This window comes from Rhodnius prolixus, unplaced genomic scaffold (genome assembly GCF_049639745.1).
Source record: "Rhodnius prolixus isolate KJV_2025 unplaced genomic scaffold, Rpr scaffold_6, whole genome shotgun sequence".
NCBI classification, from domain to species: domain Eukaryota; kingdom Metazoa; phylum Arthropoda; class Insecta; order Hemiptera; family Reduviidae; genus Rhodnius; species Rhodnius prolixus.
In genome coordinates, this window is record NW_027411634.1 from 43,023,938 (window position 1) to 43,047,937 (window position 24,000).

General features: G+C 33.5%; 2 protein-coding genes across 6 annotated transcripts; both read right to left on the reverse strand.

The window, feature by feature from the left end:
* Positions 1-1,015: 1,015 nt before the first annotated feature.
* On the reverse strand, positions 1,016-16,422 carry LOC141460981 (uncharacterized). 3 transcript variants are annotated; one of them, XM_074141542.1, is made up of 10 exons: positions 16,108-16,266; positions 15,603-15,771; positions 14,014-14,387; positions 13,507-13,671; positions 12,972-13,385; positions 11,892-12,267; positions 11,424-11,652; positions 9,850-10,336; positions 9,561-9,716; positions 1,016-9,281 (listed from the first exon to the last, which is right to left on the reverse strand). In XM_074141542.1, the coding sequence occupies exons 2-10, from the start codon at positions 15,656-15,658 to the stop codon at positions 8,932-8,934; spliced, it is 2,607 nt and encodes an 868-aa protein (XP_073997643.1). In that variant the 5' UTR covers positions 15,659-15,771; positions 16,108-16,266; the 3' UTR covers positions 1,016-8,931. The 3 variants fall into 3 exon arrangements, with proteins under 3 accessions (XP_073997643.1, XP_073997644.1, XP_073997645.1); XM_074141543.1 differs by lacking the exon at positions 16,108-16,266 and adding an exon at positions 16,279-16,422 and having other exon boundaries at positions 7,067-9,281; XM_074141544.1 differs by having other exon boundaries at positions 7,067-9,281; positions 9,850-10,333.
* Positions 16,423-16,688: 266 nt separating this feature from the next.
* Positions 16,689-23,892, reverse strand: LOC141460986 (uncharacterized). 3 transcript variants are annotated; one of them, XM_074141561.1, is made up of 7 exons: positions 23,814-23,880; positions 22,434-22,489; positions 21,675-21,846; positions 19,465-19,723; positions 19,160-19,366; positions 17,828-18,062; positions 16,689-17,303 (listed from the first exon to the last, which is right to left on the reverse strand). In XM_074141561.1, the coding sequence occupies exons 1-7, from the start codon at positions 23,844-23,846 to the stop codon at positions 17,093-17,095; spliced, it is 1,173 nt and encodes a 390-aa protein (XP_073997662.1). In that variant the 5' UTR covers positions 23,847-23,880; the 3' UTR covers positions 16,689-17,092. The 3 variants fall into 3 exon arrangements, with proteins under 3 accessions (XP_073997662.1, XP_073997663.1, XP_073997664.1); XM_074141562.1 differs by lacking the exon at positions 23,814-23,880 and adding an exon at positions 23,268-23,488; XM_074141563.1 differs by lacking the exon at positions 21,675-21,846 and having other exon boundaries at positions 23,814-23,892.
* Between the last annotated feature and the right edge of the window lie 108 nt (positions 23,893-24,000).

The window sequence follows — 24,000 nt, forward strand, 5'->3', positions numbered from 1 at the left end:
TTTTATTTATTTATTTTTCAACCTTGCAAATTGTTTTTCTTCAATCGATGACAAAACACAAACTCAATTGTGGTTCTTCGGATCACACTCTAACCGCTTTTTTTTTTTTTTTTTTTTTTTTTTTTTTTTTTTTTTTTTTTTTTTTTTTTTTAAAGCGAGCTTATCGTCTACTTCCGAATTAAGTGTCTCAGATTAGGGCGCAAGCACTTTCTTTAGATTCTGTCAAAAAGTAGCTCGAGACTCGAACTAGGAAATCTCCCACAAAATGCCAGACCACAATTCACTGCACACCCGCGTCCCGGCCATTTTGTAATCTCCGCAGTAATTCTGCACATAAGAGCAAGTTCTTTTTTGGTCTTTAACACAAAAATACTTCAACTGATTTGAAAAAAAAAAAAAATTATGGCACTTTAATAAAAAAAAGTGGCAAAAATTAATGGATGCTCTTACATTATGAAAATGTTTATATTTATATTTAAAACTTTAAAAATGGAAAAAGAAAAATTTGGTAAACAAAAACAAAACACAACTTATGTTTTTTCTTTCTAGGTAAGTATTTGGGATTATGTTGAATGTTCAATATCCAGTCTTCAAGAAGAATTCAAAAGGTGGCTTTTAATTAAAGTCTGGAGTACGAACAAAGTATCCGACATCGAAAAATATGTCACAATCACCGGATTCATCACTTTTTTTTTCAAAATAATTACATTATTTATATATAAATAAAGTAATGCCTTTTGTATCAGGCGGCCTTTACAACTAACCTAGGTGTCGCAGATGGAGGCGACCCGTAAACGTAATAAATAATAAATTTCTCTCATTACCCGTTAAATAAAATACCAGGCTAAGATCGGAAATCGAATCCTGTACCAAAATTCATCTTAGCTTTGCGCATATATAATTAGGTAAGACATTCTGGGGAATCTTGTGATACACTGGAAATTCAAAGTCTAGAAAATAGCTTCAACTAAATTGTGAATTTTCTGAAACAAAAAATTAAGAAACAAACCCTAACTATAAAAAAAAGATGTATTTATACTGAATATACAAGTGTCATGAAAATATTTATATAAAATAATAATGTAAATATATTTATATAAAGTTGTTGTAATCTATATTATTTTTTATTTTGACACAAGGAACATTTTTAGCTATTTTTTGTTTTTTAGTTTCAACGTTTCCTCTACAAATAAAATGGGTGGTAAAATATGCCCTGCGATTGAATCAATCTATAGCTTACTTAGCCCACCAAAATGCTATTAATTCTGGTTTTGTGTTCAATGAAAACTGAGTTTACTTTCTTATTTACAATGTTTTCATAAATAGATATCTTTTCGGCAACTTACTATCTTTTTTTTTAACACAACAAACAATACATTGGAAAAAAGAAATCTGCCAGAGAGTAGAAAAAAAAGGGAAAAAAGCAATCAGTTCTATTTGGTTTATAATACTTTTGTGTTGTTGAGTTATCGCCCATAACTACAAATATTTACGTACACATGTAACTAACCATTAGAATACAGATCACAATTATACGGAAAATGGTACCATTTTCCGGGAAAATAAAGAATACAGTACAATCACGGCCTGCCATTCACCACTTAATAACACAAATATTAAAATATTTCTTAAAAAAAAAAAATTACAGTTTAAATTTCGGTTCACAGTAACAACAGTTGGAATCTTTAATCATCAAATTATCAGAGGTTCTCTCAAGTCCTTTTAGGAAAGTTGATGAGCAAAATCAGCGAGTAGCAGGTCGTCTGGAGGTCCACCCTTTTTTGGGAGGCTCCAAGGGGAGTTAGTAGAGTAAGGCCTGTTTTATTAGAAACTCTTCACTGTCTAAACCCAACTTAACACTTTATTTAACCAAGTGTTTTTTTTTTTAACTTTTATCCTTTCTCACACTTGACGAAGTTGGGTATTCATACTCTTTCCTACTGTGTGACTGGTTAATAAACAAAGCACAAGAGATCAGCTGGAGCACTTTTACGATAAAATTCATGGAACATTGATAACCCTTCAGGAAATTCGTTCTACCAATCACGCCCAATTCTTTTTCACTTTTTCGCAATCAATTGAATCGTACTTAACATACATTACACTGAAATGACCAAATAAATATACCATTACCTCCACTGTGAATCGGAATTTGGGATCCTGCCCGCAACTAGGGCCTTCTATTCCTACGCTCCTGAGTAACAACCATACTTCAGAAATGGAATATTTTTGAAACAAAGGAAAATTTAAACTTGCCATCCACCAAAAAATCCACCCAGAAATACACAACACTTTTCTGGAAAATGTTTCCAACTTCAGTTTTTTTTATTTTTGATCAAAAGCATTCTCACGGGATATGAGTGGATAAACTCTATAAGCTTAAGTAACTACGCACTTTTTTACGATGATAATGAAGTCGGAAGAATGATTTGCAGCGGACATTACAGAAGCGGAAAGGAGACTGAAAGCTAGATAATTGTTCATCATGCTCCTCAACTCACGCAATAAGTCATATCAAGATGACAGACTTGTGTAAAAAATAGGTTTCCCTAGCCACGACAGTTTTGATACAGGATGGCTCGTCTAGATTCGTTGACGTAGTTATCGCTCCCAAAAATTTTAAACAAGGTGCTGGTAAATAAATCCTCCTTGAAGACCACATCTTGACAGGTCGATAATACAAACAAGAACAATTAATCTATCAGTAACAAGTGCATTGACCCACTGCAGTGTTCAGGTTCCAGGACCCACATCGACAAAGTGATTTCGTCAGGCAAGCCCTACAGTTTGGTTTCTGAGAGCCATGCAAAAGGAATGACGAAATCGGTATCGACCAGCAAAATTTACCAATAATGACTGAATCTAATAATTCTTGTCTTACTTTCATTTATCAACATTTTGACTTAATTTGTCTGATTTGTTTGTTCACTAATATGATTAATTAGTGTTGACAGATTTAGCAATGCGTGCTTCACGGACGGCCTCGCCGATTGATAAAATGTTTCTCAAGGTCGATTAGTTATCCTTCCAGCGGTGAAAATCGCGACTTCCCCCTCAAATAAAAAAAAAACCTATTCAGAGATAATATCCTTTTTTCTTAAAAGAAAACTCCAATAATACTTTAACCATCACACTCATCTGTAACGAAAGAATACTTGTTTGGTGGACGACAGGGCAATGAGAAGGCTGCTAATGAGAGTAGTTGATGCGACTTAATTATTTTACCTGGTTTTCTTTTATTCCAATAGTCATAATTTACCGTCTAATTGAAAAATTTTAGCTAAATTTTCAGTTGTCTTTCACAGACCTAAGCGAAGTGGCAAAGTTTTTATAGTGGTTGATAAACGCTGCGGTAAATCAACCTGAGAAATATTGATAATTTGTAGACCGCCCTTTTAATTAGTATTATTAAAAATTCATCAAATAAAAGTGATGACAATATTAGTGGTTAGCCCGCCAAGTTCAATTCACATGATAACAGGCATTATGATGTTGTAAATCACGGACCTTGCGCTGAAAATATTTTTTTTGTGAACCCTAGGGAAAACTCAATCGTGAAAATTCGTTCGATTGCAATATTTCCTCGAATTATTTGGAGAGTAAGTAAAAAAAGATAAGAAAGAGAACAAAAAAATAATGCTTCAAAGTTAATTGTTAAAATTATGGGCTAAAAAATGAATCGGGTAAGTAAGTTCTCCTAATTAAACAACGAACTTTGACCTTAGTGATTATTTCAAGAAAGCACTCCTTAATGTTTCTTTTTCAATGAGAAATTATTTTACTTTTTTTTCAAACTTAATAAAGATTTCATTTAATAATGGCAACTTCTGTAAAGGGAAAAGCCAAAAGATATTTGTACGATGTTGGGTGGCAACAAGATCTTCAGACTATAGACCAAATAAGAGACGCAACGACAGGATACTGTTGAATGGTACAAACTAGGCAGAGAAGAAAGGTACTTTCTAATTAGTGGCGATGGTGTGCACACAAATTAGAATGACAAAAATTCAATCCAGAGCACTTTTAGAGCTCTACAGGAATAGAAAAGGCGGTCTCTCTGTATAGATTACTCTCTTTCAGCCTAACTCTGGCGAAACGGAATTAAGACTTTCTTGTTTTACTGAAAAAAAGGGTTTTTGAATTAATAGTTTTCAAAAAGATTCGATAAATGAAAAAAAAACAAACCTGAAAACCTCTGATTAGTGTGTTTTAGACATATCTATACTTGTAGCCATTAAATTTACTGAACACAACACCATAAAGATTTTCTGAAATATTTTACCTCTGGCTTTTAAATAAAACACAACTCTTCTTGTGAACCGTCAAACCAAAATACAGGTGATACGAATAAAAATGATATTTACTCATTGCTGAACAAGTTATGTAATTCAAAACTTTTGAGTTTACTTCAACTGAATTTAAAACATTTCTAATTCACCTTTCTTGATTTATTCTTTAATTTGTTAACATTTAATGAAAACAGTGGTGTAGAAAATGCTCTTTCGTTAGCGAGATGAAAAACAAATTGCCCCCACCACTGTTATAAAAACAGGAGATTAAAATTAATATGATTTTATTTTCAAATAACTTTTGTATTTTTCCACTAAAACTACAGAACCTAATACTGTAATTGGTTTCCTTCCTTGAAAACAAAAACAAACTCCGGGCGCCAATAACATAACCTCAGAAGTTGACGCACCTTAAAAAACAAAAATCACAATAATTTATGGAATTTTTAAGACGTATTTATTGTCAAATTTTAGGTGTTCTCAAATACTTTAATCTTGAGAATATACCTACTTTTATTCGTATCACTTACTGATTATTTTTCCTTTGTTTCAGTTAAATATCAATTAAAAAATCGATGAATTAATTAATGCAATTATTCATAAACATAAATATCATTGTATTTTTCTTCTAATTACCTTCAATAAATAGAAAGCAGATAAACCCTTACTCTTTTATGTACATATAGATTTTTATTTTCTTAATTTTTTGGTTTAGGTCAATTTTCTCAAATTTATTCCTTAAAGACTATACAAACGTAGATCTATAAAATAGATTTCATTTAAAAATGTATTACTTAGCATTAAAGCAAAGAATAAAAAATAAAAATAAACCAAGTCGAAAATGTATTATGTACCGCAGGCGTTTTGTGTTTAGTAATAATAATAATAATATAAATAAATAAGATAAAGAACTTTTTCTTAATTCGACACTGAATGCATACATAATTATTGAAATTTATTATTATTTTTTTTGTATCCATTGTAAAATATTTATATCTAAGTTTCAGTCAAAAAAGTTATTTCTAAAAACTAAATCTTAATAACAAGCTAAAACAAAATAATTTTTTCATGTTTACTAAAAAATTGTTGAAATACTTGGAAAGGAAAAAAAGACGTACGGGACTTGTAACTATTTACAGTGAATTTAGTACTTTTTTTTTTATAATATTGTGTTTGTGAACTTTTATTTATAATATATACAAGTTGTTCGCTAGTATGATATCTCTTTATTTATTTAGTGGATTCGCATTCGGAAAGAAAAGAGGCATCAAGACCATTAACATAACTAAAATTTCCTTCGCCTACAAGGAGGTAATTGTAAGGTTTACAAAATCAAGATAGCTTTGCCTCTCCTAGAGTTCCCCAAAAAAAGTTGTAATGATACTTTTTTGTAGCTCTTTTTGTATTGCTGACTACATTCTGGACCAGAAAACTGGATGGACACTTTCTCTAACTGATGGCACAGCTGCAGACAATGGATTTCTCTAGATTTTGTAACTTTGAGTTTTACCCCAATTACAAATTTTCAGGCCCTGAAATCATTATTCAGTCAAAATAATAAGGCAAAAGAATATTTATTAAGAGTGAACTTTGGGATGGCATTAAAAGAAAATTATGTCGAGATCTCCGAGGCTGACTTTTTTGAGCTTTCTCTCAATCTTCGTAAAAGGAAGTATTGTGATCGCTCAGATTTCTTTTATTTTGAGGCAAGGCTTCCCTCCCAGACGTTTCCATCTAATAAACTATCCATCATTTATAAAAAAAAACTTTAACAAGGCTAAATGGGTAGGTAGCTCACGGTGAGAATATTGAATAAAATGCCTGATCCTGATTTTTTTTTGTTTTATCCCCTCTGTTTTCCTGCTATTATTTGTAAATTCTGTGTATACTACTGTTTTTTCGTCAGCATAATATTAGGATGAAAAAGATATACTGCAGAAATGAAATGTTTAATTCGAAGGGTTAGGAGATAGGAGCGCCTATGAATTCACCCTTCCAAAAAAGGGGATAGCAGAAAATCGGGTAATTGCAAGTATGGGGGAAGATAGTAGTGGCAGGAAGATGGCCAAGCTGTCTTTTACCTTATTTAGGCCACAATTACAAAATAAAAAAATATTGAAATAAATAAAAATGGAGATATAAAATTACAACTACCCTGCAGAAAATAACTGAAGAAATAAAATAGGAATAATAAAAAGAATTACAAATACAAGTGTAAGTTTTAAGCGGGGTGTTATCAAGGGCGACGGGAAAAAACTTACAAATGATTTATGAGTCGTATAAAAATATATTTTAAAGTGGCCGCATCTAAAAAGAAATAAAAATAAAAAAATTAAGTGAATACTTTCTAGTAAAACATGCTGCCCAATTATTTTGTTTACTTCGAACAGTAAAATAATTAAGTTGTCTAGAAAGAAATAAGAAGTTTACTGTACACGAACAAATTAAAAACTACATACAACAGCCAGGTACATTTTTATTTTTTAGTTAATTTTGTTTTTTACTTAAAAAAAAAAAATTATACATATAATAAAATAACAAAAGTTTAAAGCCTACCTCCTTTACTTACAAGTAAACACATCTATCCGCATTTTTTTTAAAATATCTTCTTCAAAAAATTGTTTTTTTTTAAATAAAAAAAAATAATAATAATAATTCATTATATATATAAGATAACAAGCATACAAAGAATTGGTTTCTTCATAATTTTTATTCCTGTGCTGTGCTACATCTAACGGGCGCATTCTCTACTTAACACCGAATTTAAAACAAAAAAATCCATTGATATATTTTATTAAATATACACAAGATTATATTACACCGTGTGCACGCCTAATCAATCTCGTTTCTCACTCTTTCTCACATATTTTCGAATTTAACTGGCATAACCCGTAAAAAGAAACAGATTTTATACTTTTGCAAGTAAAATAAAAATGTAATCAGGTAGGGCGCGTCTTTTAAAGAAAATTTCTTAAGTCTGATTAGAGGGTGGGGTCTGCTTCTGCAAGAAACGTAGACAAGGGCAATCTTTAACAATCGTATCTCCTCTTTATAAATAATTCGATAAATATTAATGGAGAAATGTAAAAAAAATCTTGAGAATAAAAAAACATAAGAAGTCTACAATACTGAAAAAAAAATCTATAAATGCAATCTGAAAACTGTTGAAATTTAAACGAAGTAAAAGAGAATGTTCAGAAAATAATCTTGAATTAAAAAAAAAATATTTTTTTTAATGATTCAACCTATTTTTTTCATTAGGTATTTATATTTAGCTCAAGTCAACCATTTAACCGAAATGCAACTATTCAACTACACTTTATCGAAAGATCTTCGGAAAATAGGGCTGGAAAATTTGAATAAAAAATTTTGAAATATCTGTGGCTGAATAATAGCTAGGGATGGAGAAGCTGAAATGATTTAGAGAAGCTAACCTGATCTATAACAGCTCTTCAGCCTCTAATCTGGCACCTTCAATAAAAAGCCGTCTACAAATTTAGTATTTTTTTCTATTTTCCTACCTGATTCATAAGTAAAAAAAGTTTTGGAACAAGGGCTAATTGTAATCATACGGCATACGTTAATCTGCTATCTGCTATTCAGATTACTCTTAGCAGAATAAGTTTTACATTTTTGATCCATATTGCATTAGTTCTTTTCAATACAGCTGTAGATCAAAGTCGCCTCTTATTTAAAAAAGTAAGATACTAATAAAACCTTTTTTTTTGTTAAATTTTTGAATTCGAAAAAACATAAAAAAGGAAATCAGAATGTTTCATTTTAATTATAGTTGGGACAGAAAAGTTTTAATTTTCAAGCGACGCTTCACCTCAGGAAAACTGGCAATCAAATATGAACTGAATTTCCCACTGCAATTTGATAATAATAACTAAAATTGTATCCGAACCACCAGGAATATGCTGAAATGGACATAAGCAGGACCGTATTTTGTAAAGATCAGGGCGCAGGCTAAACTTCTTTGGAGGAGTGATTTTAAATCCATTACTAACGAAATGTTTACATGTTATTCAATTTTTAATTAACCAAAATTTTAAATTATTCCAGCAATATTTGTCTACATGTTTTTAAGAGTTTAAGTATCAAAAGATCTTTTTTCAAAGTACCGATATACGTACAGTTTCTAATTCAACGATCTGACAAGAGCTATGATAATGACTTTACTAAGAAGAAATATCCTTTTTAAAGTATACATATAACTTTTTTAAACAAGGAGTTTCCTCAATAATAGAAAGAAGGGGTTTTGTAGGTTACGTTAGAATTAAAGAATCAAGAACAAGAAGAAATAAAAAATGAAAAAATTAAATAAAAAACGCAAATTACGAGCAAAGAATCTGATTGAAGCTGGCCTGATTATTTCAAGTATCGTAATTTTAAAAAAATATACATATGTATAATTTTGTGATTCAACAGAAAAAAATACGGAACCTTAATATTTTTAACGTTTAGGTCTCTTATAAAAAAATAATAGATTTGCTTATTATAATTTTTTTGTGAGTTGATTAATAAGGTGAGGATAACCGCAACAGTAAATCACGCCGCCATACATACATTTCCCTGCCAAAGAAGAAGAAGAATTCTCCAAATTACTAAATATAAAATAGACTGTTCAGAGGCATGTTTATTAAGTAGCCTGGTGCAACGAATCGCTAACTACTGTGGACGAGCCAGCTGACAGAGACACCGCAGAACTGACATAGCCATTGTGGAAGGAACTGACAGCCACCGTTGGTGAAGTTGTCGCGGTAGAATCGAAATTTCCATTACCAGCGCCGTCTGGCGGACTAGTCGAACTGGCACTAGTTGCTGGAGCAGTATCCAACAGTCCTTCCAGAGGAAGCTGCAAGAGGGGCAACGTCAATGGCAGCGCCCTAGTCATCCGCTCTAATGATCGTACATCGTTATCAACAGCTTCCAGAGCCCGCTCCAGTTCCTCGGTTTCTTCTCGAGTAGGTTCGTACTCGCCATTTTTATCTGCAATTTTTTTTTATATGAAATTTTTATCTGCAACTGTTTTATAAAAGTAAAAACTTAGTTTATTTAAAAAATGAAATCTCGTGACAAACAGTTCGCGCCGTACCTCTTGAAAAGTGGAAGAAGCTGACTAGAGTGAGAGAAGAAATTACGCTGGTAAGTTGTAAGACTGCGTAAGTTCTTTTGCCTTAATGACTGACTTCTTTGAACAACTAAGATGTTAGATCGTACTCGCATCTCGAAAAAGAAAAAAACGTTAAAATATATATGTTCACCAACCTGTAAAGAGATCGTTGAATGCCAGATCAGTTGAGATCTGATTCAGTACGTTGTTCAAGTCGTGCTCCTCCAACAGCCGAGTAGTTTGGTTAGCCAACTCCACAGGGTCTAAGGCTTCTATCGCCAATACCTCTTCAGAAACTTCTTCTACGATATCTAAAAATATTAATAGTGAAAGTTACCTCCTAACAGAGAATCTTCTATATTGAACAACTTAAACAATTTTATTCTTAATTAGGGATGGCTAAGTGTACTGCTAACATTTTGACGATTTCTCTATAAAATATACCTGAGTGGGCACGATGCTGCAAACTTGTATCTAGCAGACTGTCACCACTTGGCCCAACAATACTGTCCACGCCGACACTGCCCACCGCCGAGCTGCCCAGATGGTCATTACTCTGCGAGGCGGCCCCAGTCGATGAGACAGACATGGGCGAGCCAGCCGTGTCGGTGGCCACTGAATGTTGTAACATGCCCAACGAAGTTTCGCCCCTGCTATCTGCATCTTGTTCCTCTTTCAATGAGGTCGGGCGATGGTAGCTACTATTACTATGGAAGGAGGTGGACAGCCGATTGGAGTGGTTGCTATGGTGATGGTGGTGGTGATGATGGTGGCTGTTGTGACGTAGTTCGTCCTGCAGCGCGGCCAACGGAGAGCTCGGCTTCTTCTTCTTTTTGTTGTTTCTTTTACTATTGCGCGACATGCCGAGTATGCGATTCTTCTTTCTACTGTGTCTACTAGAATCCGAACAACTACTTGCTGCATTCGCCTGCTAACAAATGCACACTTAAACTTAATTTCTTGCAAATTAAAAAACGAAATAATAAAACTTCAATCATGATTAGAATTAGTATAAACGAAACTGAAAGATCAAATTCAGGATTAGATCAAACCCAGGGGGAAAAAGCCGTTCTACCATGACCGGAAGCCTGATGTGCACAACCCTATTTAAAATGCACACAAGAATACCTTTCGGGATTTGAAAATAATATAGAAGCAAACAGTGAACTCAAAATTCCATCTACGCTAAGCAAACTGTCATCTAGGCAGCAAAAGTTTCGAATTTAATCAATAAACCAACAAGTGATACTCCCTCTCTAACCAATTGGTGCACATAATCAGTAAGATTGTTTTTTTAGGGGCCAACATTGCTGTAGAATTAGTTTTGAACTGTTTTTTGGTCAAAAGATAACTAATGCAACACCCATCATGCTCAATCAAAAACCTTTCTCACATTTAATTCTTCATATAAATTTTAGATCTGTTCATCTATTAGGCTTACGGTCTAGTACTGTATTTAGTTCACCTTCTCATGTTTTTCAAGCACCGGTTTTTGGCCATCCCTCATGCAGAACATCTGCTAGAAAAGTTCGATTTCCTTTCAATGCAGCCTCCTATTCCTTCAATGAAGGAATTCTTTATTCATGTTCATTGACTGGATGAATTTCCGCTGTCGATAAACTATCCAAAACGAAGGATTTTACGACATCGGAATTACAGTTCGTCCATTACAACGAAAAACCTACAAGTTCTCTTTAAAAGGCCGAATAAAAAATCTGTTCGACAGATCAAGTTGATCAAGAAAGTTGTTCATAATTTTATCCTCGAAGGAGGATTTTGTTTCACTCCTTGTTAACTTAATACAAACTGTTCGGTTAATTCTTTCTTTTGGAAATTGATTGAAAATTGTACTTTTCACCTCTTGTTGTTCTTGTATACATAAAGTTCTCTCGTTAACACTGTTGCGATCCGTGGTATCAACCATCAATGGAAGTGAACTAGAATCGACCCGGGATCTGCGCAAGGGTACTCTTAATGACTGAGCCAAGTCGTTGTCTTAATAAATAAACAGTACAAACCTGTGCCTGATCACTGTGCAGAGGACACAGTGGTGAAACATGGGCTGGATCAAAAGTAGGTCGGTTGCATTGAGTGTTATCTTCCAGGCGTCCTGTGCAATGGGAAAACAGCCGTTGATCCACATTGTACATGATATGTCGCAGACAATGTCGAGTTGCTGGCAGAGCTTGGTTTACACAGCCCTCCGAATAGCTACATTTTTCTCCAGTTGTCAGAAAACGAGCGCCTCTGTTCAAACAAAAAAATTATTTAAGTTTAAAATAAGTTAATACCAAGTGAGGATGCTTAATAACTTAGACCATACTTCGAGAAAATATCCTTCATTTATTTCTGAGATATATTTACATTTTGAATACACTACCTACGATTTGCAAGTAGCAAATCAAGATCTTAGTACGATACGGCCATAGAACCATTTTGTGCAGGAAATTTTTATGACCTACGCTCTCAGGAAGTTCAAAGATTACCTGTTGCTCCTAGAAGATGTAGGGCATGTCTGCGGATCTCCCAAGCTAAGCAGAACAGCTGTAGCATTCGGTACTACCCTGGCTGCTCTGACAACGGCCGCCACTAATTCAGACGACGGCTCGCCGGCCGACCTAACGCCGGCCAATGTTTGGGCTAACCGTCTTCTAGTTTCTGCTCTAGCGAATTCTACTCTCCTCTCTCTCGGCGATTCTTCCACGTCAAGAACAGACGATGAAATGCCAGACGACCTTCCCTTGTTCCAGTGTTCATCTAGCAAATATACATCGGTATCGGTGCGGGAAAACCAATGTCGTTCATATACCGCACGCCTTTCTAAATCGAATTCATCTGACTCAGAATCCGAAATTTCCACACCTGAAAAGATGCATACAATTATTTTATTCCATTGCAAGTAAAGAGATGATATTAATAATTTAGATAATTACTACAAAGCATATACTTCTTCAAGACGGATTGTCTTAAAATCAGATACATATATCTGATTTTACATTAAATATTTTGAAATTTTCTAAGCACGATAAAATGGTTTTTAAACACAGGTTTGGGCCCATGTAACGCTTGAGTAGGATATATCCATTCAGGAACTCTATTCTCTCTTATAGATCTTTGATCTACTGTGCCCACTCACTGGAGCCTGAATATACGCCTTGTAGAACCCACCAAGGTTCTCCAGTAAAGTTATAGCAATGAATAAGCAATGGGTGTTGAAACACATGACATCCTCAAACATTAGAAGGTTTCTTAATTATGAGAACCAGACTGTTCGAGGAAGTTCAAAAAAGAGGGGAGAGCCGACAGTCAGTGATACTACTTTGGTGTTTAATGCACCCCTTCATATAATTTCCGTCTATATGCATGTACAAATTCAAATATGTAAATTGTAAAGTTAAATGTTTCGAGACTGGTAATTTTGATTGTGCAAAGGGCAAAATTCGAAGGATTTGCTGAATGAGTTAAAACAAGTTGAATATTTGTGTCAAGGACCTGAATTGAAAAAAAACGCCTAATAAATTGAGCTCTTTAATTAATCGAGTTAATTGTAATATTGAAACACTAACCCAATGGATATAGATCTCGGCTGTATGCAGCTAATTTGGTCCGAACGCCTTGTATCCTCTCCAGGAGTTCATGTTTGGCGTTTCTCTCCCTTTGCCAAACGCTTTTCCTAGGCTGGCGTTTGGCCGGTAAACAGACCCGGTCGGGTTGTTGAGATCTACGGTGATAATGATGATAATGCGACTTAATGCTTCCTTGTTCTTGATATTGACCCTGACTATTATAGGAAGATGGTCCACCAGTGGTGCTTTTTAATGATACCGACGGTACTTTTCTCTTTGGTACCGTTCTTGGTGATCTATTAGCTGTTTCCTGAGCTACAGTTTGCACTACTTTTCCCGTTCTTGGCTGTTCAATTCCTGTCCCTGGAGCCAAACTGCTAACATTTTGCTGTTGAGAAGATTTAGCTTTCACACCTATTCAAGCAGAACTGAATTATTATCTTGAAATTGAATTCGCCTGCAACAATCTACTGGGACTTTCTCTAAGAAATCTTTGTGTGCAACGGCAAGGCAAGTAAAACTAAGTTCCTCTCACCTGAATTTCTCTCCATTGCTCGATTCCTGTCGCCGGTGACAACAGTATTCGTAGAACGATGGTGTTGACCAGAGGTTGCCGCAGAGCTCACGGATATAGTTTTTGTCTTTGGTGTACCTCCAGACCCACTAGCTTGGTAAATTCCTACCGATTGAGGTTCAGCTTCTAAACCAAAATCCTTATCTCACTAATTCATATAAAAGTACTGAGTAATTTACGATCTGAATAAATAATTGACTCGCACACTGAAATAAATCGTTTGTTACATTTTATGTACGTCAGATTTCTGCCTAAATAGATTTCCTATTTAGGCGTAATTGGAACAATTCGAATAACGAATAAATTTTTATCTTTATATTCTATCAGTATTTTAATCTGATTAATGATTACAAATACCTTTTTTATAAGTGGGGGTATGAAAAAATAAAAGATAATTCGTTATTAGAATCTTCTTAAAGTCTATTCCTGATTTATAGTACTCTATAGATTCAAACGTTTCTATTATACCGGTAAAAGTGTAAGGATCATCATGTTCATCCTTTACTCTGACGACCTCGTGACGACTGCCTTGTCCTGACGATTGCAACTGATTGTGAACGAAGACAATTGACTGCTGTTGATGGTTCGCAGTAATCGACTGAGTAGATGTCAAAGATTTCTTTACTGGAGCAGAAGAAATGGTTGTTGAAACAGTAACAGGCAATACAACTTTAGTTCGAACCGCATTGTTCTTCATAATCGCCTCAATCTTTCCCTTTGTACAACCTTTGCGATCCTTCTTGCCACCAGTTGTCATATTTCCGGGTACACTTAAAGAGAGACCTCCTCCGCTCCCGCCTCCGGTGGTCTTGACCCCACATGATTGTACATGTCCATTATACCTGAAAAAGAGATTAGAAGAAAGAATAATTAATCAACTTTAATAAATTATTCATACAAGGCGATCAGTTTTCACATAGTTGATCATCTAGAGAGTTATGAGTAGAAAGTTGTCACACTTAGTGATTATGTCGAGCTGATTGAAAATGTTCAAAAGAATAACAAAGACCGATTAGCAATACGCCTACCACATTTAACCGAAGGAGCATCTTTCGCTCCCTTCAAAAGTCTTGGTGATGAAACAAAATTTGTCTATATTTTTGCATTTCCATAACCTTTTATTGTACACAGTATATATAGATGAAGCAGGATCACAAGACAAGACAGTTACCACTTTTAGAACATCTACAAAGCACAAAGTAATCAAGTATGCTTTAAAAAGTATTTATTAGCGGAAAAATCACAAATTGATAGTGTATTGATTTGTTGGCATTCAACTGACACTCAGTTTCACTACGCTTGAATTAAAGTATGCTCAAAAAATGAAATTAGTATTTAAAATGCTTGCAAAAATAATTTTGGAGATTGGACTGGAGTTGGAGCTGTGTGTGAAACCAGTCTATACCTCTGATCGATTTAAGTAAACACAGATTGGTTTTTGTAGAAGGCTGAAGAATGTTTAATTCAGCTTATTAGAAATACTAATTTCTATAAGAATTTTTAAACCATAATTTAGTGTGTTTGGCTGATGTATAACGTGCGGTTTGCAAAAAAAAACTTGAGTATGTACAATAAATTCAACAGCAGATTATAATTGGAAAATAAGCATTAACAATAGATTATCTTCACTATTATTGTAAAAAAAAAACTAAAGTAATAGAAAAAAGTTATTTCTTTTTTGCAAAGAAGATTATTCTAGTAGGATCCACTCTATAATAATTCATTTGGAGGAAAAAAAAAGGCAGTGCATGAAATGCAGTGAAGACCAATGTACTTGAATGACACAAGAAATCTTTGTCAAGTTTTTAATACTTTTCTACACTCTCAGGCTATAAAGAACTTTTGAAGTAACGAAAGATAGCTTTTATGAGAGTTAATTATTGGGAAAGTGTTTCTTTATAGAGTAGAATGAATAACAGTCAGAAATATGAGTTAGAAATGGACCCCAAAAAGTTACAAAAAAAGTAAACAAACATTGCTAAACAAGATGTGACAATTTGAACACACGGAAACTTGAACTTATTATTCATTATAGGCACAGAAAATAAAGCACTCACCTTGGATTATTTAAGTCAGATATGTTGAACATGTCTTGCGAAAATGCATCCTGCATAACTTAGTATCAGTTTTTTTTATCTCAACAATGAGCTTTTCATTGTATAATTTACCTTTTTTATTGAGTCACTACTTTATTAACTCGAACTGTATCCATAATGCATAACATCACTAAAAAATAAATGTAATTCCCAATTCACTTAGTTGTATATAACCTTCAAGACAACAATCTTTATTTAATTATTGTAATTCGAATTAGATTAACAAGTTTTATCCAGTTAATTATTAGAAATGTAATTAATAAATATTTTATCATATAATGAACTTCTAATCCATTTTTTACCACGATAAATACAAAACATAGATCATAACCTTAACTCAAATATCGTAACACACAGTTAGTATGGAATAAAGTAACTATAAAGAAATGCACAATTAATAGAGATATTTCTAACATATTTTTATTAACTTTCTTATGAAAGAGTATTAAAATAAATGTAACTTTACCGTGAAGAACAGAGAAATGTTTACTATATAGAATTGATGGCATAACAGAGAAGGCTATATAAGGTAACACTGTAATAGCATTTATTGCTAAATAAATCACTCAGAATTAAACTAATAGTTTTATTTAAAAAAGAAAAAATCTAATAATTGAAAAAATGCAGCGGAATATACCTTGAGCGTAAAATTGTAGATAAGTAAAATGTTTTGAAAATAACAAAATGGCGTCGCGGAGGGATATCACTGTTATAAATTACTATAATGGAAATATTGTTTTTTTTGGTTATCTAACTGAACATTTGAATCCTTCGTACTAATTGTACGGTAAACATTTTGGCACTTTTTTTAAAATCCGTTCCCATAAGAAATCATGATGGAATGGTTTTAGAAATTAAGGTCGTTTTAAACTCAATAAATGTATGCGAGAAAAGAAGTAAAACATTGTTCGCAAATTTTGTAATTCATTCCCTGACCTTTACGTGATTACTTTCTGGCAAAAAAATATTTCTCACATACTTAAGGTTTTTAATAAAATCACTTCTTGCAGAACAGAATACTTTATAGGTAAAAGGAAAAAAAGAAACTTTTAGTTAGTATTTTTATTGGATTGACTTTACATTTTCAAATATTGAACAGAAAAGTTCTTTTCAAATGCAAACAAATAACATTAAAACGTAATAAAACTTTAATAAAACTGAAATAAGGCCAAAATTTGCAGGCATCCAAAAAATTAATTAATGCAGCAGACATTGGTGAGATAGTTACCTTGACTTCCGCACTTTAAATACTTATAATTAGTACATTTCAGTAAAAAAAAAATTGTCCAAACTTTTCTTATTGGATCATACAAAGAAACTAAATTACATTAATTATTGTACATAATTATTCAGTCCTCCATGATTAGAAAACAAAAATAAAATAAAACCAATCGTAATTTATTTATATGCAAGTGTAAGTATACAAAATGAAACAAACACTAAGGCAGAGATCAGTCCCAAGATTCGGTAGCCGTACAATTGGTTTGGTTAGTGTTTACAACTCCATCCTCGGCTGGTTGGTTCATATAACTTTCTATCTCTTTATCCAGATGAGATTTAGTAGTAGACATATATTCATCGATCTCCATATCTAATGCCTCCTTGGTAGGAACTTGCTCTTTCTGGCGTCCTCGACCGCCACGACCTCTGCCTCGGCCACCTCTAAAGGAACAAATGGCACTAATAACCTTTTTATACGATTTATAATCTTATATAAGAATATAAGCTTAAGAAGTTTAAGAAAAAGGTTTATTTTATTCACCATTTAAAAAAGGTTCCAGAATTTTCTGTGGTATGTGGGATTTTAATTACAACCCGTAAAATACTTTTTACACAAAAAACTATTCAAGCAAAGTTGAACTTAAAAACAAATTGAGGAATTAATTTCTGAGGCGAAAACTGCATACTTCCCCTTGAAAAAATAAGTTAATTTGTATATCTTGCTTCTGGGGAACAAACAAAAATGTTGATGGGTGAAATTGGATTTAAAAAAGAAAACTAAGAAAGAGGACAGGTACTTTTAGTTTAAAGATTAGTAGATTAAAGTCTTTTTTAAGGATATTGAGAATAACATTAAAGGGGAAATGTACAAAACAATGTATTATTTAAAAATGAAATAAAAAACAATGTTTAGGAAACTATAGCTCTCTTGCAATAAATAATAATTTAATAAGAAATTAAAATACCTGAATGCTATTCCTCCAGAACCTCTTCCTCCTCCTCCTCCTCTGAATTTCAGGTTGTTGTTTCTGGAGCCCCTGAAGCTTCGCGCAGCTCCACCCCTCTGATTTCTGCCTCTGAAGTTATTGCGGCCCACTCCACCACCCCTGTTAGCCCTGCTCTGATTTCCTCCGCTACCACGGCTCATTCGCCCAAAGCTGTCTCTGAGTCTACTGATAAAACCGTGTATAATTCCGCCTCCTGAAAATATCAACCAAATCCGTTTTTAGCTTATTCTTCATAAATTTTAACAAAAACAAAAGAAATCTAAGTTGAAGAACTTATGAGGCACTTAAGGGCAGTAGAGAGAGACAATCGTATGTTCTGTTTCAATCAGAGATCTTTTGTCTCTAAAGCACATATATTGAATGCTCTAGGTAGACTAGAAGAATCATTAATTGTTTGCAATATGGGCTAAGATAGTAAAAATGTAGCATTTGTCTGGTAGCTGGTTACTCACCGGCAGACGGTTTTACCATGCCGTAGAATATATAGAAATTCATTACTTTTGCATCTATTATTTTATTCTGTAATAAAACATTATTATTACTCGGGGATCCCTCGCAAAAGTGACGCACAAAGACCTTTCGCTCTAAATATAAAGATACCCGGAAATATGATCCCTATGGAGTAAGTTGGAGGTGCTGTTGTTCCAAATTAAGTCACAAGCTTTCTATAAATAAATGCTTAGTGTAAATACGCATTTAATTCTTACACCAAAAATATCATTTTTTCCAATCAATATTGACGACAATTAAACAAACATAACTTACAAATTTATGTCTGAAGTGAGTTCCCCACTCTATTTACTTAAGTGAGTAGAAAAAGTTTAGTAAAAAGCGGTAGAATTGTATAATAATAATAAGTTCTATCCTCGCACTTCTACATTTTCTAAAAATTGAAATCCTACCGATTTTTGGACCACTTGACACATGACAGATGGTCATTCAGCTAAGTATAGTTTAAGAAACTAAAAAATCGCTTCAGTAAAGATGCACTACGGCCAGGCGGATTTCGGACGAAACTTTAGAGCCAGAAGCGACAAACGGGAATACCCAAGATGAGTTTCAGTCAAGAAAATACTAAGGGAAAAAATGAGATATTATTTTCTTCAAATTACATATTTGAACATATATTGGTAGAAAGAGAGAGAGCTTGGTAAATCCTAAAATTCACTTTTGGGCTAGATCGAGTTATTCAACTATTGTTCATTACATCATACATAAAGTATTCAAATCAATGAGTTTACTGGTTCCAATAAAACAATAAAAAACCAATAGAAGAAAAATGAAACGTACGCCTGCCTCTACCTCCTCTTCGTCGACCACGTCCCATACCTCGACCTCTGAAAGCGTTGTTTGCCCAACCGCTTAGTGATTGTAGACTCTGACTCCTGGTTAGTCTGCTCAAACTGCCGCTTCTTGAAAGATTGCCCAAACTTCCGGACCGTGAAATCCGTCCCAGACTGCCACTACGCTGCATCCGACTAACGCTATTACTGCGAACTGAAAAGAAAAGTTATTTAAAAAAAAAAGGAATGCTTGATCGTTTTTTAATTGAATTAAATTTTAATTATTTAAATACAGTGAGAAGAGAGTTTTACCCAGAGGTCGTGAAGTTCTATTGTTTCCGGCACCGCGGGCCCCACCGCGCCTCGTAGAACCACCACCTCGTCTGAAGCCACCCCTACTGCCACCAGCAATGTTGGCAGCCCGGACACGACTAGCCGAATTGGAACGTCGTCTGAAATTATTAGCAGCGAACGCAGCATTACTTCTGAACGTGCCGACTTCTGCATTACTCTGAGCAGCTCCTCGTCCTAGTCGATTCATTATTCCATTGGACATGTTCCGTGGTACTCCCTAAATATTACGCAAACAATGCTAAATGTTTATTGTTGACAATAAATAGAATCTTTCAATACAGACGTGTCGCAATATGTTCAGTATCCTCTCAAGGACTATGACCACATAAATAGACAAGATTGAAAGCAATAGAAGAAGAAAAAAATATCAACCACCACAATTGAAGTAAAACAACTCTTGGGGAAGAAAATAAGCACTGAATACCTAGATACAATAAGGAATGTTCAATCAAGCAGAGATTCAGATAAATAGTATCAACTAAACAAAATGGAAAATTAACTTTGTTTTCAATCACGAAAAGCTTGGTAACATGATTGTGTAAAATTAAAATAAATGTTTAGCTTCGAACGACAAGATCAATTCAGATTTTTTCGAGTAACTAGTTTACAGAAATGTGAGAAAGAACTTGAAATCAACAAAGATTTCAAACATGAAAGGACATTTTATTAGAAACAGAAGGAAAAAAAAAGAGTTGCAATCAGATTCAAGAGCGACAACTTTTGAAGAACTCAAGGATCCCATACATCAACGGTCAGGAGAGTTAGAGGCTTTCTAAGCCAACTCTCGCGAAAATGTGATCAATTCTTTCAAATCAACAATACATTAGATCTTTTTAATTTAGAAAATTTGAGTAATAACCCGATAATTTAATAATCACAACTATCCTTAACCCATCAAACTGCTAATGGTTATGAAGTAAAGGCAGAACAATGGTGTTTCTCGCTTTAGATTACAGTAATGAAACCATCGCGATAGAAAATCTGGGGCAAACACGCTTTCGACTTTCTGTAACAGCAATTAAGGTAACGAAACTTTTATTAAACGGAAACTGTGTAACATAATATCTAAAAACCACAAAACTTATCCTGTAAATGGCACTTGGCTAGACGGATTTTAACAAATTTTATATTTACTCGCCAAACAAATTGACACTGGTCTTGTACAGCCAATGAAAGCTTGCATTTTCACACCCACACACCCAACAACTATTTGAACGAAACATTTTTGCGATATCCCGGTGTCTAAAAGAATAGTTTTGTTGGAAACTCAATGAAGAAAATTAGACTTCGGCAACAATGTTTCTTACTGGAACAGTATTAGAAATGGCGTCTATCAAAGCATTACTAACGCTAATCCTTCTGGTCTTACCTTCAAGAAAAAAAGTCCTATTACGTTCATATAAATAGTAAGAAAAGCAGCTGTAAGGTTAAAGGAAGAAGCTATGCAAAAAATAAAAATAAATGTAAGTCTTCCAAGAAAATGAACATGAAATTTTCTCAGAAAAAAAGTAAAACGTTATGGGGGAGAGAAATATCTAAGACTTTTCCAGATTCAGAGAAAAATATGACTCCTCTGGGAAGTTTCTGTAAACAGTAAGGAAAACACCTAAATATTAAAAACTTGGGTTTTAGGAAGGGTATCCAGTCCCCTCAAATTCTGTTAACTATCCTGAGTAGAGACCGAAGAAATACAGGAAAACGGCAGTTAGGCACCATTCCTTGGTGCCGATAGTGCCTGAACAAGGAATGGAGAAGAAGTAACTTCCTTTCTAAGTTTTGGAGGAGTAACTTCCCAGCTATGCCTAGGGAAGTTATTCCTTATCCAAAACATGGTATTAATCCAGGCTCCCATTGAAAGCAGTATAAAAAGAAGTGTCGGCAGTTGCGCATAATACAAAAGTAAACCAATGCTGGTTTGCAACTTTTTCTTTGCGATTAAGTAAATCCTATCGGTGACAGAAATGAAACATAACTAACTGCGAGGTAGTCGATAAGTAGAGTAAATAGTCGAGAACGATTCAGAATAGATTCTGATAGTATCCCAAAGTCTTGCTCACAAAATTATGTAACAAGAGGGAATCAAGAATGTTTAGATTTAAAAAAGAAGGCTAACAACATGACCGGAAACCCTCTTCTATGTAGCTACAACTCCTTTGATGCATTGTTACCCTATTCAAAGCTGCAACGACGGCAGGTCTTCGTGACATCTGAATTGCCAGTCTTCTATTTCTGACAGATGCAGAGGCTACTGCTTGCTGACGACCACTCCTGGAGACCACCGCTGCACACCCTCCAGCTCCATCTTCATATAGGCTCTCTCCTCTTCTCAATTGTGTGAAGCTGTCAATCACATACTTAACTACTTCAATGACCCTTTCTCCGTGTCATTTAATTGATACCAATTAAATGGCATTCCAGCATTATTGTTATTCGTACCTTTGTCTAAAAAAAAATGAGTAATATATAATAATCTCATAAGATTATTCACTCACTCATTTAGTTAGAGACAAAATATATATATATGTATATAATTTAACTTCATTGTATATGCAAGCAACTATAGAACAATGTCAATCGTCTTTAAGTTGATTCCATTGCAAAATTAAATTAGGTGTTACAGGTTTATTACAGTATTAACGTGAACCATCATTAAACTGTCACAGCTTTCTCATACAGAAGTAACTTAAAATGCTCCATTGTTAAATCTTCCATTACTTAATCTCTCTTGTAGCAGCATATATTAAATTACTTTTTCGAATTTAATTGCAATATCAACATTGTTTAAAATAATCTAACGAATTATGTCAATTTATGTTGTGATGTTCAACGCCAATATGTCATTATGCCTTATGTCAACTGAGATGATTAATATTAGGTAATTAAATAAATATTTTTGAAGATTCGGTTCGAAACTGTTGTTTTCATACCGAGCATCCAGGGTCATTGCTGTACCACTTGTTAGGACGCTTCCCAAGTGCATCACCTGAAACATACACACATTAGAAAATTATAGCTCATCATTAATGAAAACATTTAAGACTGAAAAATTAATGTATATTTTTGGGCGCCAATGACCTACGAAGCTGACGCGCCTTAAATTAAAATATAAACAATTAAGAAAGGTACTGTGCATAATTACATCTCTCCAAATTTAAAGTTTGTATTTATTAGTAATGGCATACTTCATTTCATCTGATATTCCAACTTATAAAAAGGAGTAAATGGAGTAAATTCATACATTAATTTTGAATGCAAAAAAGGATAAGAAAATAAAATAATAAATTTATTTTGCGTAATTTACAAATTATTATTAGATAATAGATATTCTATTATATAATAGAAAATTATCTAAATGCTATTGAGAGCTTAAAGAAATGTTTACGTATGAAAACAACAAAATTGCTGCTCAAAAAGAAAAATGCGAATTCATTAAACACCAAAATAAAATTTAGTTTTTCTTACATAAAGAAACACTGCCTGTAGGATTTTTTTTTAAAAGTTGCTTTATCTTCGTTGCCAAATAAGTCTGATAACAGATATGACTAAAATATGAAATTGTACACAGGAACCGGTTTCAGATACGCAATAGCAGGCCCTAAACCTAAAGCTTTATTGCTAAAAACGATAAAATTTCGATGTACCAGCAATGGACATCTTATTTTCTTATTTTTCAAAAGAATTGTTTTGCGGACTTGAAATTATCTCTTTTCAACGTTATCAAGTAGTAAGTATAAGCATGCAGTTATAAAAAATAAAGTTACCTGAACCCAAGATTGTTCAGGAAATTCCTGCTCGATTAATGAAAAATATTCATTTATTTTCAAATTACTTATAACAATACAGAATTAATCCATATAAACTCAATACACTTAATGGCGGAATTCTTGACGGCTTTGGCTTGGCTATTCGACACTGTCTCCACTCGTCTAAAATGCAAAATGTCCACAACAGGGCACTACCACGGAATAGAGCAAAGGTACAAATATACAGTGTTACCTGCATCACAAATTTAGAACAATATAGTCCAACCAAAAGTGTCTTTTTCACATGATTACAAATAAATTCACAATAACAAAAATTAAATTAATTTTACAAAAAATAAACAAGAAGCTTTTTGAAATTTAATTGAATATTGTTTTAAAAGTTTGGTCAGGGGCGGTCGCTATAAATTGGTAGATTCTATTCTAGAGAATGATAAACTTTATATTTTAATCGAAACTAGTTTCGAGATGTGCATAATATTTTAAACTATAACGTTTTGCTTATTTAAAAACCAGTCAATAAAACTGAATCTAAACCATTTTCACCTTGCATATAGGAATCTTCATTCCAGGAACCATGATTTCTTCTACTTTTAATCTTGCAAAGCATCAGCCTGAATCCGTCACAGCTTTTTTTTCAAATAGTACAATTTTTTAGCAAAAGTTACCATAGAAATTAACTGTTTAATTCATATTCATAATCAATTAGTTGTTAATGAAGTTCTTATTTAAA

Coding starts and splice junctions, on each gene's coding strand:
- LOC141460981 (XM_074141542.1), bottom strand. CDS start 15,658: ATGCAGGATGCATTTTCGCAAGACATGTTCAACATATCTGACTTAAAT. Junction 13,386..13,506: donor AGCAATGGAGAGAAATTCAG/GTGAGAGGAACT, acceptor CTGCTTGAATAG/GTGTGAAAGCTAAATCTTCT. Junction 9,282..9,560: donor ATTCAACGATCTCTTTACAG/GTTGGTGAACAT, acceptor AAAAAATTGCAG/ATAAAAATGGCGAGTACGAA.
- LOC141460986 (XM_074141561.1), bottom strand. CDS start 23,846: ATGGTTCCTGGAATGAAGATTCCTATATGCAAG. Junction 22,490..23,813: donor TGAAGATTCCTATATGCAAG/GTGAAAATGGTT, acceptor TGTATGTTTCAG/GTGATGCACTTGGGAAGCGT. Junction 19,367..19,464: donor TAGAACTTCACGACCTCTGG/GTAAAACTCTCT, acceptor TTTTCTTTTCAG/TTCGCAGTAATAGCGTTAGT.